Below are 19,157 nucleotides of genomic sequence, written 5' to 3'. Positions count from 1 at the left end.
CATTTGTAATTGTCAGTTTCAGTGCTTCACGGATTTTGTTGATCTGGTAAAAACTTATTTAAAATGTCACTTTAAAAAGCTCTATTTTAGCCTAACTTAAAACTAGCTTTAATTAGATAGAATTGATTCAGCTTCCTCTCGTATACATTTTTTTAATTTCCCAACAATTAGGAGATGCATAGATAAACATAAGCTACTTCTTCATTTATAGCTCGTCATGAGCATTTAATGTCATTATGAATAACTTCAGTTTGTTCCCAAGTCAGTGATTGAAATATAATAATTATATAAAATATGTTTCAACAGTAGTGTACAGTTTAATACCAAATAATTCATTAGCTAATTCTTCTGAGTGAAACTTTAGGCCCTAATGGGATGTCTTCTGTGGCTTAGCAGTAACTCTGATTATAACGCTAAATATCGGGTTTCGATACTGGCCGAATACAGATAGTCCATTGCATAACTTTGTATTTAACAAGGAAAAAAAAAACGAAAAGGCAAACCCAAAGAGACATCGTCAACTTAACATTAGATTGACATTTTTACTAACTTTTCATTTTGATGTTTGTCGGGCTAGATTAAAAAAAAACACGGTCATTTGTTTATTATTATTATTAGAAAAGTAGGCCTTTTGTTTTTCGAGGCTTCATGTGAATCACACGAAGATGAATATTTGCCTATTTACAAGAAGAATGTGTCTCAGATGGTCCCACAGCTTTTTTTTTTACATTTTATGTACTTATGTTATCTAAATATGTTCTAAGAGTTTGATCAACAAGTTTTTATTGGGGTAATAGGAAAGGAAAGACCTGGCTCCTACTGGTTTCCGATGTCAAAAACCAAGAGAAGTATAAAGGTCGAAATTCCGTTACGGATCAAAGGAAAAGCAGAATTTTTGGATATATAATTAACAGACTGACATAGGAAAATAAATGTTTCTACACGCATGCGATGGTGTGCGTGGGAGGAGCGTCTAGTAAAAACTTATGGTATATAAATCATCGAGATTTAAAGGAAAGACCGAAAACAAGCACAATAATATTTTAAATAGTATGAGCAATGATAACAAGTTAGCATTACTTTTTTCACTGCAATGGGCAAATGCTCCTCCTCTAAAGCATTACCATGGGAATTTGGAATTTTGGAAAAGAGGATTCTTGAAACTCCTCAGAGCTTGCCAGTTTCAGGCTTAAGAAAATAATGAAACATTAAAACATGTGTGTTTATTCACTTGTGATAAGTTAAGTACAAAGTTACAATTTAGGCTATCTGTGCTGTGCTCAATACGGGTATCGAATTCTGGTTCCTATCGTTATAATCCTTGAGATTTACCGTTGAGCCACTAAATGGGGTGGGGTGAAAACATGTGAGTTAAGAATTTTAGGTTTACTGTTGTGCCACTAAATGGGATGGAGCAAAAACATGTGAGTTAGGAATTTTAGGTTTACCGTTGTGCCACTAAATGGGGTGGGGCGAAAACATGTGAATTAAGAATTTTTTTATTTATACAAATTGATCCACTTACCTTAGCTTATGCTTAGAAATAAGTATCATTTGTTGTCATTGTAGTTTTAGTAATCAAGTAAGATCACGTTAAGAGTGCTGTTAAGAAGAGGAAAGCCATTGCGCCTTCAACCATTACATAGTGGTCAGTAGTGAGACATCTGAACAAATACGCTTATCTAGAACTCTCCTTATGAGCATCTATTGACATTTGCCCATAGGTATAATTTAAACTTTAAGCTAAGCTTACTTCAACGTTATTTTTAGGAATTTTTATGGAATCGTACATGGTTAAGTCATTATTAGAATATTCCTTAGTGGATTAAGCATTATATTATTATTATTAATGGATCCTTAATGAAAATGGAAGAGAAGAATCCGACACGGAAAGATAAATAAGTCGTCGTTGTTAAAGTTTGAAGAAAAATGCAAGAAGCTTAACATTTAAAGGCTTTCGCTTCTTCATATAACTTATATTTGATGGGATCAAATGCCAGTTATCAAGACATAAACATTATGGAGAAAATTTACGAAGTACAACGAAACAATATCAGATTAAAGTTTGTTCATATATATACACAAGAACATGAAATAGTAGTGACAAACCAAATAATCCAACTAACCTCGTTAATACTTAAAGTGGACGTTATACTGAGGAAGTAATTGCAAATTATTGGAAATAATGAAAATGAAAGGTTAAGAATATTGTTAAAAGTAGTTAGAAAACCAAATTAGAAAACAGAAAAACAAAAAGAAAATCAGAGAGAAAGAGAAATAGGAGACCGGGAAAAAAATAATATTATATTTTCTAAATTTAAGTAAAATAAGAATTTATACAATAATTTTATTATAATATGTTATAATTAAAGCCTGTAATGTTAACATTTTGAAGTACACACTTATGTAGCGGTATCAGCAATAGAACCACGTGGTAGCTGTCTTACATTCAAACAGTTTGGAGGGCATAGGAACTCTGTTATTCAGAAAGTGTTCTCATATAACTGAAATATTCTGGTATGTTTCCAGCTTTCTGTCGTGGTATCACAACATCCGCTGTCGGGAAAATAATTTGTTCGGATTTCGCAAATAGTCTTAAAACTATTGTACTTCTTAGAGATGTTTCAGCTTTCCTTAACGTCCAGCAAGAAATCACATTAATTTATACTAAAATGTTTTTAATTAAAGTTTCTGAACTTGATATATAGTTATTGATTGAACAGTTAGAGCGTAGTGAATTACAACAGCATGGCTTATTTTCTGGCACTTTGACAGCAGTAGTTGGGGACTCCGTTTTCTGGTTATCTTTGTGAACAAAGGAATAAATTCACCATATGCTTATTTTCACGTAGTTTGCAGAATAATTTAACTTGATTATAATAAGTTCTCTTATCAGTTTGTATTATCTGAGCTTATTTCGCTTGACTTTACGACAAAGTCTCTTCTATAATCTTTCGTTTTTTTTCTTGCAATAAAGTGTTCTGATTTATTGTTTCCTAAATCAGATTACTCGACGTATATTAGACAGTTACCGCAACAGGAGGCCTTGGTTCTGAATGGTTGTGCTTAATATGCCAGCTCTACATGCACTGTGAAATAGCTACTAGTTTCCAGATCTCTTAGTCAAAGCATTCTTCATACATTACATGAAAGAAGAGTTTGAGAGCACAAAGGAATATCAAATATCATAGCTAGCATATTGCTATAGAAATGTCGAGCAATGGGGAATAAAATACTTGAGCAGCTTAGAGAAAAGGGCAGCAAAGATAGAGAATAACAGATTTCCCTATGCAACAGATTTATAAAGCATATCTACTCCCTTGACATGTCAGCAGAAACAGTAACTGAACTATTTCCAAAGCAATAGATAAAGTGTTTAAGAGCATCAGTAAAGATCCATATGGAAAAAACAGCGAACTTTCCTAGTTTGTAGAAGAGGTAATGAACACCTCTGTCTAAATTTCCAACTGAAGTATCTGTTCAAACTATCAAGAAAAAGCTTGTAAATTTTATCAGCTCTGAACAGATTGTCTGAGAAAAACATCTGAATTAGGTCTTTATGGCATATAGAACAAAAAATCAGCAATCAGCTTAAATTTTCCCCAAACTTAGTCTTTAGTCAAGGAATCACACTCCTTGCAGATCAAATTTATTGCCGGCCATCAAGTGTTATTGAATGCTGAGACCTATAAGTTTGTAGTATGGCAAATGGGAAAAGAAGTCATTATAATAGGAAAAAAAATTGACAAAGCTTTCAAAGAAAATGTTTCCAACGTAAATATTTGGTTTGATTATTGTATACACCATCATTCTGGCACCCTTTCGACTCCAGTTTGATTGCACCATGTTTCTTTCTCTGACAACTGAATCCACCTACCTAATAGTTTTAGTATTTATGTGTTGTGCAAAAGCACATATCAATAAATTGAAGTTATATGTCTCTGATAAAAATCCAGCTAATTCACAGGATTTTTGTCAGAGACTATTGTTTGATAGTAATGAGCAAGGGGAGACCAATAATCTCAAATCAACTAATGATACCTATAGAACTAGGAGACATTTTGTATGAAATCTGACATGGAATGTTGTGAAAAATTGTGACTCAGAATGTCATATATATGCCAGCTCCTGGCATAGTAATTAGTTATCGCTTACAAACCAAAATGTTCATTCTGTTTATCATACACAGTGGTGTTTCTATAGTAGCCATACTACTTTTGAAATAAAAGTTATTATCTTTTTTCATTTAATAAACTCAATCTGAAGCCTAAACTTTGATGTACTTACGATTCACTCAACTAGCATTTCACTTGTTACAATCAAAATGCTAATGGTACAATTATCATTATTATCTGCTTATGTATAGTTATGGCTTTAGAGGGAGATGAGATAGTAGTTTAGTGGAAATAGTTTTGAATGTATATGGTCAGGATTCAGTCTTCAAGCTGCTCATTACCCGAATTTGTTTGTTTGTAGTTAAGTACAAAGCTGCACAAAGAACTATCTGGGACTCTGCCAACCTTGGGTATCGAAACCCGGTTTCTAGGGTTGTAAGTCAGCAAATATTCCGCTGTGCCACTGGGGAGGATTACCTGAAATACAAAGTGTCAGCTCTTTTACTGACTTGAGCAATGAAGCTCAAGTGGAGAACAAGTGAAATGTATTATTTAGAACAATTCACTTTGCTTCTTATTGTCTGCTTCAGATGGACATATATGATTTTGAGGGCATCCTACAAAATCATTTGACTATAATTTTGTTGCTTCAAGCATCATTGCTAATATCATAAAGCAATTAAAATAGATGAACGTTAGACACATAAAATAAAGTAATTTACACTTTTGATACCAAATTCAATGTTTTGAGCTGAAGTTCATTATCAGCATGCACACGTAGATTGATCAGGCACTGACAGAACTGTGAGGACATTAAGAAAATATAAACAATGAATGATTGATAAAGTGGTGTTTATAGCAGTATAATGGAGATAAATTACTGTGTAAACAAAATATTAAGAAAAAATAATAATTATAAAAGATAACAGAAATAATAATACTAAACAAAAAGAGGAGTTTCTAGTACAAGCTGAAGAGAAGCTAAAATAAAATAACACGCAATTAACACATTGAAATGAGGAAGAAAGGAACGTAAATATATATATACAGTTAAATGATTTTATGGTCAGCATAAATATTATGTAAACCAAAAATAGCTTGGCAGTAAAAAAAAAATAACGCGGCCAAGAAAAAAGTTATTTGTTATACAAACAGTGATTAAAAGAAATTGACATCAGAATGTGGTCAAGCAATCAATATTATTGGGTACGTAGTTTAAAATTGCTTGTTAATTGGCCGCTTTTTTGTCAATACTAACATTTTAATCATAGAAAAAGCGGTAAATTACAAGTAACTCATACTAGTGCTATCGTTGCTAAAATTGACAAACATGATAACAAAATAATTTCAGACCAATTATAGAGCTTACTTTTCAAATCTCAACCATCATCTCAACCTTTGTCTGATTGCTTTGAAATTAATATCATTACTTCCTTCATGTTCACTCTAACAGCAATAGTGCTTGTGACTCGAAACAATACGTTTTGTGACCTAAAGGACTGGTTTTATCTAAAACAAAATCTAGATTTTAAATTTACTTTAAATTTTACAGAGATAAACAGTACCGTTACTTTTGTTTTCGTGCAAAATTGCGTGGAATTCTGACGAATAATTTTCTTGTAAAGTGCTTGGAAAATTATAAATCGCCTATAGCAATGGGTGTAATTTAGGCTTGCTTCCGGTGTAAGTACGAGAGTTTTAATTGTTTGATGACAGCCATTACTTTTTTGTACAAGCTAATAGATTTGTTTGTAAGTTTAATTCATAAATTTATTATCCATAAACATAAACCTATATACTAGTGCGCACTTTAGCTTGTGCTAGCTATATAACCATAGGGCTTCCTAATATTCCAGTATTATTTACTGTTCATTATGTGAAGGATGTGTGTTTACTGTCCATAGTATATTTACATGTACCAATTAACATATGAGTGTTAAGTGGTTTTGCCTGACTAGAAGGTTTTAGCCAGAACTATCCAAGTTTTGACTGTTACTTACTATTTAAATGTTGTATTAACTTGTTGTGTGTGCCTAGTGCTAATATTAGTAAGGGTGTTTTGTCCTTAACTATATGTATAACAATGGTATATGTATATAGTTAGTAATATAGGTATTATAAACATGTATTTGCAGCTGTCACATCGCGGGATGATGATTTCTATTGATCAATGGCGGACTGATATATGGAAGATTTAAAGTTTCCTTAATTAAACTCCGGTACTTGTCAGCATGGTGATACATCTGCTAATCATCATTGTATGCCATCCACATGGCGAAGTACATCAAATATTACAGCAACGAGTGCTTTATTAATGGTGCCGTTTTTTAGTTGTGTTCCTCCTTTGTTGTGGATACATTGAAAGCAATCCTGGCCCAGGTATTTATGCAGTTTGTCATAATTGTGAAAGCAATATGTATGTTGAAAAATCAGTATGCTCATATGGATATGTTGTTCGAAAAAAGAAAGTAGTAATGTAAATGCATCTACCAACTGTTAAACAGATAGTAGCTTTCACATATTGTCCAGCTGGCAAAGAGAAATATGCTGCTTTTAATTCTGGAAGTCTAGTTGACACAATATGTGAATCCCCAGGCTTTAATACGTCAACTGGATATCCACTTTTTAATGCACAGTATAAGTGTAGCTTAGGTGCTCATCCTTGTCATAATGATGCAACCAAACAAACACCAACACATGAGCATACTTTAAACCAACCTGTTCAAACATCTTTCAAGTGGGCTAATCGTAGTGCAGTGGTGCACAGTAGTAGGAGGGAAAAGTATAAAACAAACTCCGAGACAAAAAAGGCTTAGATCACTTCAGTATTATTACTCTCGCCCTAATATAATAAGTATTAGACGTAAATATTATCTGTTTGATATACAGCATGAAATAAATTGTAGTTTTCATAAAAAGATATGATATCTAAACCAAAAGCAGCTTGGCTGTGAAAAAAAAAAAGCGCAGCCAAGAAAAGTTACTTGTTATACAAAGAGAGACTAAAAGAATTGATATCAGAATGCGGCCAAGGCAATCAATATTATTGGATACATAGTTTAAAATTGCTTGCTACAAAAATTAAAATCTGTAACTGGGTCGAAATTATTTTGTTATTGTGTTTGTCAGTTTTATTAACAATAAACACAAGTGTGAGTTACTTGTCATTTGGCCTTTTTTCTATTATTATGGGCCCGGTATGGTCAGGTGGTTAGGGTGCTCGACTCGCAATCTGCGGGTCGCGGGTTCGAATCCCCGTCCCACCAAACATGTTCGCCCTTTCAGCCGTGGAGGCGTTATAAATTGACGGTCAATCCCACTATTCGTTAGTAAAAGAGTAGCCCAAGAATTGGCGGTGGGTGGTGATGACTAGCTGCCTTTCCTCTAGTCTTACACTGCTAAATTAGGGACGGCAAGCGCAGATAACCCTCGTGTAGCTTTGCGCAAAATTCAAACCAAACAAACAAACAATCTATTATTATGTGTATATTAGTATTGACAAATAAGTGGCCAAAGGCCAAGTAACTCATACTTAGTATGAAAAAAAGGTGTAGTCATAAAAAAAAGGATTGAGGACTTGAAGGAATAAAATCAAAATTGGCAGCCAAACTGGTAGCTACATATATATTATTGATAATAATTTTACAGAAAATATTCATTCATTAGTTAGTCAGGGCGCGTTTTTTGTACAACTTGGGGTATGAAGGTGGGTAAAATAAAATACCAGGCCTAGCGAACTAGAGAATGAATATTTACTGCAAAATTATTATCAATGCTATAAGTGTAGCTATCACTTTGGCCTCCAATTTTTATTTCATTCCTTTAAGTCGCACGCTTAGTCCTTTTTTGGCCCCATTTTTTTTTCATATCTAAGGTGTTTTTGGTTAGATATCATGACTTTTTGCCAATACACACCAACAAATCACAGCAAGTTAGAAAATGACACTCGATAATAACCCACATTAGCTTTAGGATCGTAACTCTTTGGAACAGATCTATATTTTACAGAACCAACCAAATTCTTTAAAATATATGGTGGCAGTTTTCCTCTCTAAAACAGTGTTAATAACTTCCTTTATAGTAACGACATGGAAACTAGATTAGTAATTTCTTGACATCACCCATATGCACTCTGTACAGCCGTATCAAGCATAATTATTTACATTGATTGCCTTAGTTAATATTAAGTGACGCTAAACACTCTTTAGTTAGGAGAATTTCATAAAATTTAGGAAATCTGTGCCTAAAAGTTGGAAATGAATAATAACCGCCCGTTCGTATGATTCTTTTGAAAATTTCAGCTAGAAACTGCTAATCTAGTTTGCTTGGTCTAACCAATACTTAAGTATCTGCACATGATTTCACCCTATAGTTTTGTTGCTCTAAATCAACCATCTTTAGTCTGAATGACTAAAAACGATCCCCCTTTACTTTTAGGTGAAACTATAGTAAACATCTCAGACCGGTAGCTCACGTGACTTTTTGGCGTAGGAGTGCGCAAAAAGTTTGGTCAAATTTGTGCGGTTTTTGTTAAATAACTTTCCCCCATGTGACTTACATTTAAACGAAATTTGACACGTAATTGTAGAGTATAAAGTTCGATGAGTGTACCAAATTCGAGAGAAATCCATTAAATTTAAGTTTGTTTTTCTATCAAATAAAATTTCTGCACTTTCAGTGCGAAGAAAAAGCAAGAGGGAATATTTAATAGTCGCACTTGAAATTCTTTTAGGCAGGATTAAAGTAAATTAATCTATGAGACGTTTTTTCTTTCTATTAACTAAAATTTTGTGTGACAGCAATACCAAGCATTAGGCGTGCGTATATCAGATTCGATTTTATTACTAATTAGGATATGTATAAGCCTACTCTAAAATTTAAATTAGTTTAGGCAGAATTAGAGTAAATTAATCTGAAAGATCTTGGGTGTGGTCAAATGCATCAATCAAAAACTGTAATTAGATCTCAAATTGGTCAAGATATGATAGAGCCATGAGCTAAAAATTTGTACTTAAGAAACAAAACAAAAACTCAGACCCGTTCTATGAGTTGATATGCCGCGACTAAAAATAGGAAGAAATTCAATCAAAATTTGAGATTTTATATCTCGTGTACTTCTAATGGATTGTGAGGTAAGAGTCCAGTGGAGCACAACCACTGAAAATATGTGATAGTTTGAATTACCACAGTCCGAGCTACAGAAAATGGAAAATTTGTAAACTACCACTCCTGTCAATGACACAATGTATGTCTTGGAGGTTGGTTTGGCCCCATGACACACTACCGTGTGTCTTGAGTGACAAACACGATAACAAAATAATTTCAAACCGATTATAGAGTTTACTTTTTAGCAAAAACATTTAGACTAGCTATCCAATAATATTTACTGCCTTAGCCGCATTCTGATATTGGTTATTTTAGTCGCTGCTTGTATAACAAATAACCTTTTTTTTTCTTGGCCGCGTTATTTTTATTTTATTTTACAGCCAAGTTGTTTTTGGTTTGAATATCATTGGAAGATAGCATGGTGAGGTTAAAAGTAAGGATCTGTTTCCGATGTAAACACTTCTTGTGATATTTAAGGGTACATTTTGAAAATTACCAGCAATAAATACAAATATTATAATCTCCCTGGTTAAATTAGCGAGATATAGATTTATCTTTGTGTTGTAAGTTAAAGTAAGACCACAATGTTCACGTAAATGTTCATTTTTCATGTGCCCACTCTAACTGTATTAAGGAATTTGCAAAAAGCTGCAAAGGACGCAATAAAGAACTTGAACCTAAACTCCTTGTATTGCAGTGAAATTACCCATAGGATCACGTACAGCACATCGAGGATAACTGAAGCTTAAGCTCCCCTGAGATATCATACAAATATAACTATAAAGAAGAATATTCTATGATTTTTTATTTTTGTTTTTGCTTCCAGACTTCTATGATATTTTTAAGTGCAACCTAAGGGACAAAAAAAATTACAAATCCTAAATTTTAGTACATTGGAAATTGCTGTGATTATTGGATAGATCATATTTTACCTTTTTTGATAACTAATGGAGTATATATATCTTTATTTAGGTGTATTCAAGTAAGTTTTGTAAATATTCGTTTAGGTGTTCTGCATATGGTTACCGTCATCCTTATAAATAGGATGTAGTAAGGCCAAAGACCTCAGACAAAGGTTACTTATTAATACTTGTACCATATACTTATATAGGTTTGGCCCTATTTTATGTCATGCTCTCCTGGAGTGAGGTGTTGTATTGAGACTTCCAGAAGTTAGAATGAGATTGGATAAAATTAATTAACCTGGGTAATTTAAGAAACCTGCACTAATAATTTGGTCAGAGTTAAGAGTTATTTAATTTTTCTTCTTGGATTTGTCTAATGAAGGTGTGTAAACCCTCTCTCTGTCTCAGTTAGAGTTCAATTGCTAACTCAAAGCCAGCTAGTACACAAGAAATGTATACTTGCACTTCTCTGTCAATACAGACTTTTTGTTATTTGTTTACCTTTATTTATTTTGCTGTCTATGCTAATGTTATTCTTTGCATAAAATTTCCATAACCTACATTTTGTGGATACCTGAAAATTTCTGTTGGATATCAACGTATTTGATATAGTAAAAGATATATTTCACTGCTGTAACCAAAATGTTTGTATATTGTAGAGTTTACTTTGAATGTGTAGTAAGGCTTGTAAACCTTGATAATGGAAGGGCACTTAAAATTTGGTTACAGCTATGAGAGGCACTCTCTAAGCCCAAGAGCTTTGATAGTAGGCTCGGGAGAATCTTACTGCTACTATGTGACCTCTGCTGGATAACTATCACATGCAGGAGCATAGAGCAGCAAATATAGGTCTTAGTTGGAATGAGCAATGCGAATGTTCTGAGATTTACTGGGCTGGTTTCTATGGTGCTTCAATACATTCACTAGCTGTGACAGGCATTGCCATTCACTGGTGTTGAATAACCTGTGACCAAGGATCGTGGTAAAATGCAAATCAAAGTTTACTAAAGAGGTGTAGCAAAGGTGTAAGGCTTATCTGCCAGAATCTTGCCACAAAACCGTACATTCTTGGGACAGTTAAGAAAGAGCCTTCCTGGCTGACTTGGCACATTGATGATATGTCTAGACTGAGATCGACGCTGAATGTAATGATAGTATACATCCCTACTTGTTGCAGAGTTCTGACTCAAGAATTTGTTCAGATATACGTATATATATTTAACTCTTGAAATAATATGAGGGTTTCCTGGAATATTGATAGTAGGTCAACTATATGGCAGTAGAGAAGCTCGTAGCACGTATCTGTTTGCACCAACTTTTATTTTTGGGTGGTTTTCACACAAGTGAATCCAGGTCTAGTTGAAAGGGATGACAAAAGGGGATGTAAACCATCTCCTTAAACATTTCAAGCAAGTTGTTTCTTGGAATAGATGAACTCGTGGAAGGTGGTAAGTATCTGATGCTAAGTTTACACAGTACAGTACTCGATGTCGATGTTTTAAAGCACTTAGGCAAGGTACAACTCAATGACTGAGAATTGGTTGTAAATGAGCTGACAAATAAGCAATCCATAAGACTGAGCTTAGAGCTCAAAGACAAGTGTTCAATAAAATGTTTGCCATTTATGTGGAAAACCTAAGGAGGTTGTGTTTCTTGGCAATCAGGATGATATACTAATTTATGAGTTCATTGAGAACGTTTTGAGCAAACTCATGTGACATCACATAAGTATCAGGAACATTTAATCTTTCATTAAGGCAATTTCTGTGGTAATATGATTTGAAGTTGTCACATCAAACTTGGGTAGAGGAAGCAACCAGCAACAGTGGTAAGTGTAGATGCAATCAGTCATCAGCTTCACTGCAGCAGATACTACAAGACATCATGTGCAACTGCCATGGATTCAGGCTGAATAACATAATTTCCCAGAATCAATTGTCATAACAGCACAACTTATGCAGCAAGAGATAGACTCCCAAATCTGCTAGGAGTATAAGCCTCTACTTCAACTATGGCTTACATAGCAATTATCAACTTGCAAGACAGAACTATCATGAGTGAGTACCATTCAGGCTGAGAGCACTACAGTTGCATGAAGGTCCAATGATACGCTATATGTTTAAAGGACGTTAGAGAGCTTACTTCGGGTTAAGTATTGTATCCAATTTTGACATAAATTTGCTGGTAGAAGTTCTATAAGGAAGCTTGTAATGTAGTGCTTAAGTTGAAAGAACCGTGTATTCTATTGCCATGTGTGATTGTGCCTGATGGTTTGGTATATCTAAACTAGTCTTCCTGAATTTAAGGAAAGAGGTGTGTCTTAACCTGGCATGAGAGCTTGACTTGAGCTGTACAAATCAAGCACATTTGCATTTGATATAATAGAGTTTCGTGGTAATTCAGACTGAGGCTTTGTTATGTGGTAAAAGTAGTTTTACTGTCAGCCCTTATGTGCTTACTACGCTTGACTGTGTGTATGTATGCATGTAATTTTTAAATGAGGACATGAGGTGTGATCTGTATGGATGATTATGTCAGACAGGACCATTTCTGCTTATTTCAGTTTATGATTACATTTATTGTTCCTATATCATTGAAGTTGTAATAGTGGAAAACGATAGGTTGTGTCTTAAGCCTTCTGTGTGCTTTAGAGTGTACGGAAAGCACACTGATGTTGTATTGGTTGTTATTGTTACTACGCTAGTTGCTGAATGGTGGCATTATGTTCTGCAAACATGCATTGGAAAATATGTGATGTTGGGGACGTTATAATGTGACGGTCAATCCCACTATACGTTGGTAAAAGAGTAGCCCAAGAGTTGGCGTTGAGTGGTGATGGCTAGCTGCATTCCCTCTAGTCTTTCACTGCTAAATTAGGGACGGCTAACGCAGTTAGCCCTCATGTAGCTTTGCGCGAAATACAAATCATTTCAGAATTTTCGTGCCAAGCTACACGAAGCGCATAGCCATCCATAATTTTGAACAGAAGGAAGCTCGTCAACGGCTCCCACCGCCAACTCTTGGGCTACTCCTTTCTGATGGAATAATGGGATTTAACCATCATTCTTACAGCTCATCAGTGAAGGGTGAAGTGCGTATATTCAGTAGTTGGGTTCAAGTCAATAAACCCTCGAACACCCTAAGCACTAGACCACGCAAAACCTAGCTTAGACTCCATACAAACATACACACACACGCGCACATGTAAAAATAACCGAGGAAATTTAAGTCGTACGAATCCAGAAAACGTAACTTCGACAAAAAAATATTTTTATGTATTGATCAAAATTGGAATATCTATAATCGTAGCTGCATTTTATGTGCATGTGGGCTAAGATGCCTAGTCTTAGACAAGTATAATCTGAAAGCTTTACTTTAACTTAAGCCTTACAGTTTCGAAACGCTTAAATAATTTAAAATAGCACAAACACGCCAGATCTAGATAAATGTCCTTTTACTAGTTTCTACATGTAAAAATGTGTATCTGTCGAAGTGTAGATGTGATTTATGTAGTGCTTATTGTATCTGCTTATTTTCATAAACCATTTACCATAAAATTCCATTTCACCTCTCTGAAGATGGAGTCAGTTGACTTCAAAAACTTTGAGGTACAGTTTGCTGTGTAGATGATTAATGACTAGCGACCAGTGAGTTTTATGACCACAGTGTTTAAGGATTACGACCTGTTTGCTATATGGATGTTTAATGACCAGAGATCAGTGAGTTTTATAACCACGATGTTTAATGATTATAAGTTTTCTATACGAATATGTGCATGAAATATGCAGAGAATGTGTCGGTATTAGGTTTGTCTATTGAAAATAAAAACACAAATTACACCACTGCGAAAGTTATAGAATTAAGAAATATAAATGGAGAAAATAAAGAGGGGTTGAGGATATAATATTTTTATTTAGCGTCTAAGTCGCGTGTGAAGCACTGTTATGTAAGAAAAAAAAGGCCAATATAAACAAAGGGGCAAGGCATGGATGCTTAAAACCATGATGTCCAAAGCTACTCTTTCCCCTCACAGCACCAAATTATAAAATTCAGAAATAAAAAAGCTTTAAATATTCGCCCTTATAATATAAATTAGATAATACCCCGACCACTAACGATAAAATATAAAACGTTTGCAGAATAATATAACATAACAAAAATATATTACCCTCCTATATAACTGGATAACAACCTCCACCCCCTAAAGCCACAATTAATGCAAACGTGAATGCAGGGTAAGTAAAATATATTACTAAATTAGCTCTACCCATATATTCCATGTATTAAATACAAGTCTAATTAACTAATTAAATCCTCGTTACTTGATATGATTGTTTGTTTTATAGAAAGCCACCTTGCACTATGTGATGTGTCCACCGTGTGGAATCGGATCCAGGATTTTAGTGTTGTAACTCATTAGTTTTACCGCTGTGCCACCGACGGACTACCCAGGTAATAAAATCCAGGCCTGATTACTCTTACCAACACTGTCTGTCCAATGATATTAATATCTAAAAAGTATGGTATTATTAGTATATAAAAACATGATCTTGAATTGTTGACGTTTTTTATAAAATTAATAAACAAATTTAAAACATTTTTATACTTGAAGAATAAAGTACTTAATAAAAGAGGCCAAACATTTGTTTAATAAAGAATGATATCGATCATAGAAAATCTAAAATTTCATATATTTCTTTGCACTGAAACCATTAGATTATAATCCTTCCTTTAATAATGATTAACTATTTAAGCCCCCAGTACGGGTTTTGATACCTGTGGTTGGCATAACACAAGTAGCCCATTGTGTAGATTTGTGCTTAAAAAGCAGGAAACAAACTAGAGCAAATCGTTTTAACTGTGACACTGTTAGGTTTTTAAACAAGTAGGAATGGAAAAACTGATATGATAAGGAAGAATAAAAATCTGAAAGTTAAATTTATGTCATTTATTAAATTTGAAGGCTTTGAAAATACTTAGATCCGGATAATGTGCTTCAAAGTGTGTGTTATTAGTATGTTGTATACTTAACTTCGAGAGATAAATTAAAGATCTCGTTTGAATTAGATTATCTACATAAATATAATAGTACTGTCTGTTGTATGTCCATGTAACTACTTCGCAGGGTATGGATGGATCTTCACCAAAATTGGTGTGGAGGTTCATTAGGTCCATGCGGGGGTACATAGAAATTTTAAGTTTTGCATTTTGCGTTTGGGGTTGTTTTAATGGGCGTTTTTCACGACTACTTCGCTCCCTGTAGATGAATATTCACCAATTTGGATATGGAGGTTCATCGGGTCCATGGAGAGATACATACACATTTTCAGTTCTGCATTTTACGTTTTGCGGTTTTTATGAGCGTTTTTTACTATTACTTCGCCTCCTGTTGATGGATGGATCTTCACTAAATTTGGAAATGCAGGTTTGTTGAGTCCATGCGGAGATACATACAGATACATACAATTACATATAAAGGAAGCAAATTTTCATTAACTTATCATTAATCTCGAATTTACATAACTTCCATCCAGAGGACGGGTACTCCAACTAGTTGTTAATATATATCAAACCTTTACTACCATGAAAAAATAAAAATCACACTTTCAGGAGAAGAACGTTACTTTAAAATATATGGAAAAATAACTTTTGAATACTTAGCCTTTTTAAGGAAACTTGTAGTTTGAATACGATGTTATTAAAAGCATTAATCTTACTGTAAACACTTAAAAACTAAATACACTTTTTCAGTATATTCCCAGGTAAAACAGCAGTAGGATTACTGAAAATTTGATACGTTAAAACCCACAGCAAATCGGTCAGACCTGTATTTGTGCGGTGAAGCAAAATGTATAAATAAAGGAGATCCGTAATAATTTAAAGTGTCTAAATATTGTAAAACGAGTTATTATAACTAATCCAGAATCCTGTAGTAGGTAAAACTTTTGTGTCAGCTGTAATCTAATTGAAATAAAATATCAAAACATCAAAAATATAATTTTACTGAACTATTTACAATTATTTACTTGTGTAAATTTCGTATGGGGTAAACAGTTATGTTATAAAACGCAATAATTGTCAATCGATAAAGTTACCTTTTAAAAGCTAATTTCAGTCTTCTTTCTAGCTTTAATGTTTTTTTTCTTATTAACTTTTTAAAAACGTGATAGTTTCCTAGTTAAGAGTTTTATTGTAGTTTTTTAGCGCAAAGCTATGCAATGAGCTATCTGTTCTCTGTCCACCGCGGGGAATCGAATCCCGGATTTTAACGTTGTAGGTCCAGAAACTTACCGCTGACCAATCAGTGGATAAATGTATCTTGACGATAACTGATTCCCTGTGAACAGCCTAGTATTTTTCTGGTGAAGTTCCTAAATAAACATGGCAAGTACAAATATTGGTATTTTCGTGAGTAAAATTTTACGATAAGAACATCTCGAATAATTTTTATAACGTATACAAACTGAAGTAGATGCACATAATATAGGTTTGAGTATATACTATAGTTATATATCGACGTTCATGTTCTGTTCTTTCTTTACATGTTCACAACTGAGATATTCAATGGACGTTGTTACAGCTTTCAAGACAAACAACATCCACGCTAGTGGTATACGTGTTCACGTGCCTGAGGTGCAACCAGGGATATATTGGATCAACCACTAGACAACTCTGCAGTCGAATAAAATAACAGTAACGTTGAAATCTACACCATCATTAGAATCACCAACAACTGTCTAAACGAATGTTATTTTGTGACTACCGGGTTTCTTTCGCATCATATACCATTCCCTGAATAAATTCCAACTTAGAATACTAAAGTGGACCGTTTTTAGTTTTTTGTAATTTGGATTAAAGACGGATAACTTAAACCAGTAAAAATATAAGATGAAAGCACGTGCAGATACATAAGTATTGGTCAGGCCAAGAAAACTAGATTAGCAGTTTCTAGCTCACGTTTTCCAGCTAATCATAGGGGTGGACGGTTATTACTGTTCAGTACAAATTTACTAAATTTTATGAAATTATCCTCATTAAAGAGCGATTAGCATCAAAAAAGATATTAGCTTAAGCAATTAAATAAAAATTGGCGGCCAAAGTGATAGCTACACTTAGAGCTTTCATAGGAATTTTACAACAAATATTCATTCATTAGACAGGGGCCGCGTATTTTATTTTAACCATCATCATGCTCCAAGTTGAACAAAAAACGCGGCCTGGCTAACTAATGAATGGATATTTTCTGTAAAACTGTAATCAATGATATAAGTATAGCTACCAGTTTGGCCGCCAATTTTGATTTCACTCCTTTAAGATGCACGCTGAATTCTTTTGTGGCCGCACCTTTTTCACACCTAAGGTATTTTTGATTAGATTAATTTTAATTTCACTAAGACTTTCACAGAAGATTGACCAAAAATTTTACAACAAACCTAAGCCGTTAGTCAACATGCACTAGTAAGCTGCTAAACAGACACTCTCAGCTCACACTATGTTATAAAAGGCGTTTTCAAATACTTTACATAGCTGTCACTTAAATCGTTTGTCATCATGAACGTTTCATAGGTATCATAGAGCGTGGTATTAAAGGTAGTTGCTTTACACATATTTTTTTTTCTTTGCGAGTAACATTTGAGCTGCAACATAAAACTTTATTGATCTTTGGTCATTCTGTATATTAGTTTTATTTACTGCTTCTATATCGTCCCAGATTAATTTGAGACAAATGTAGATTAAAAGTAATTACTATACTGCACTGGAACAACTAATCTTTAGACAATTCTGTAATATAAACCCGAAACACCAATACTTAGCGGATTAAATCCGTTTTAATGAGCTTCTGTGTAGTAAGTTTTAGTTAGTGTTTGTACTTAACTTCAATGGACATGATTTTAATTAACAAAATATATACACAATTTATTAAAGGCCTTAAATTTACAGTTTAGATGTAACGACATGGAAAGTACATAATTAACTGTATAAACATATGGAACAAACGATACAAACATATATTTTCCTGGCTTGAAGGGCATGCATGTACTGAGTGGATAAAAAAATGGCGTCAAATAATGTTTACCTTCGCAACCTTCTCGCCAACATAGCGTTTGCTATGAGTTTGCATCTCTTGTAAAAACTTGGACGTGTTGGACGATCGAGTATCCTTCTGTCTGCTGGCGCCCTCTGTTTTCAAGCTGCTTAGTGATGGTGGTACAACACATTGTTTATGAATTCTGTAAAGTGACAGATTCGAATCAGAAGAAGCAATTGGGAGGGATTTGCTTCGATTGTTTACTGTAGCTATAAAGAAAAGAAAAAAAATATCGAAAGACTTTAACACAACCAATGCAAAATAAGAATGAGTATTGTATTTATTTTTATCTATTTAACAAAAACGATGTGCTTAAGGCGCTAAAAATCAGGTTTTAATACCCGAACAGCACACAGGCAGAATGCAGATAGCACATTGTATAGCATTGTTCTTTAATACCAGAAATACCAGAACTCACAAAAACCAAATAGCCAAGCTTTGATAGGAAGAAGGTCTATTTTTCAAAATCGCTGGGTTATCAGTATTTCTGAAATGCGATTTATTCACTCTTTTGACCCTAAATATATATAGTAAGCACCATTGACCTACCTCACGTATCAGTACTAGCCCTGATTATGTTAATGAGAAAGTGGTATAACGTAAGTAGGGATTATCGTGTAATGATATTTTAATCACCCAAGAAAGCATTAAAACATTATCAGTTAAATAGTAGAAGCAAGAATGATATTATTAAATTCGTAAAACTAAACTATCAGTACACAATACTGTGTTTAGAAATTAATGTTAAAGATTTATCCACTAAAATATCATTGTAAATGTTTGTCTTCCGTTTTTGTTTAGATTCAAAAAGGAATTTACTGAATGCTCTTAAAAAAACAACGGATCGCTTTGTTTTAGGGCAAAGTTACATTGGGCTAATTACTATGTCCACCGCGTGAAATCCAATCCCTTTACGATTAAAATATGTATTCATTTAGTCTC

The 19,157-nt window shown here is 33.8% G+C and overlaps 1 protein-coding gene across 3 annotated transcripts in view; it reads right to left on the bottom strand.

Moving 5' to 3' along the window:
- LOC106468929 (potassium voltage-gated channel subfamily H member 6-like) overlaps positions 1-19,157 on the bottom strand; it is a 173,038-nt gene that overhangs the window by 62,727 nt on the left and 91,154 nt on the right. For all 3 annotated transcript variants that reach the window (XR_002612854.1, XM_022397938.1, XM_022398013.1), the window contains exon 5: positions 18,204-18,424. Coding sequence is in view for 2 of the 3 variants with exons in the window: in XM_022397938.1 (XP_022253646.1) it covers positions 18,204-18,424 (221 nt within the window). In the remaining variant the exon portion in view is untranslated. The remainder of the gene's footprint in view (positions 1-18,203; positions 18,425-19,157) is intronic.

The sequence above is a fragment of the Limulus polyphemus genome, unplaced genomic scaffold, assembly GCF_000517525.1.
Source record: "Limulus polyphemus unplaced genomic scaffold, Limulus_polyphemus-2.1.2 Scaffold3, whole genome shotgun sequence".
Taxonomy (NCBI): Eukaryota; Metazoa; Arthropoda; class Merostomata; order Xiphosura; family Limulidae; genus Limulus; species Limulus polyphemus.
The sequence above is the reverse complement of the archived record's forward strand: the minus strand, read 5'-3'. Positions and strand labels throughout refer to the sequence as shown.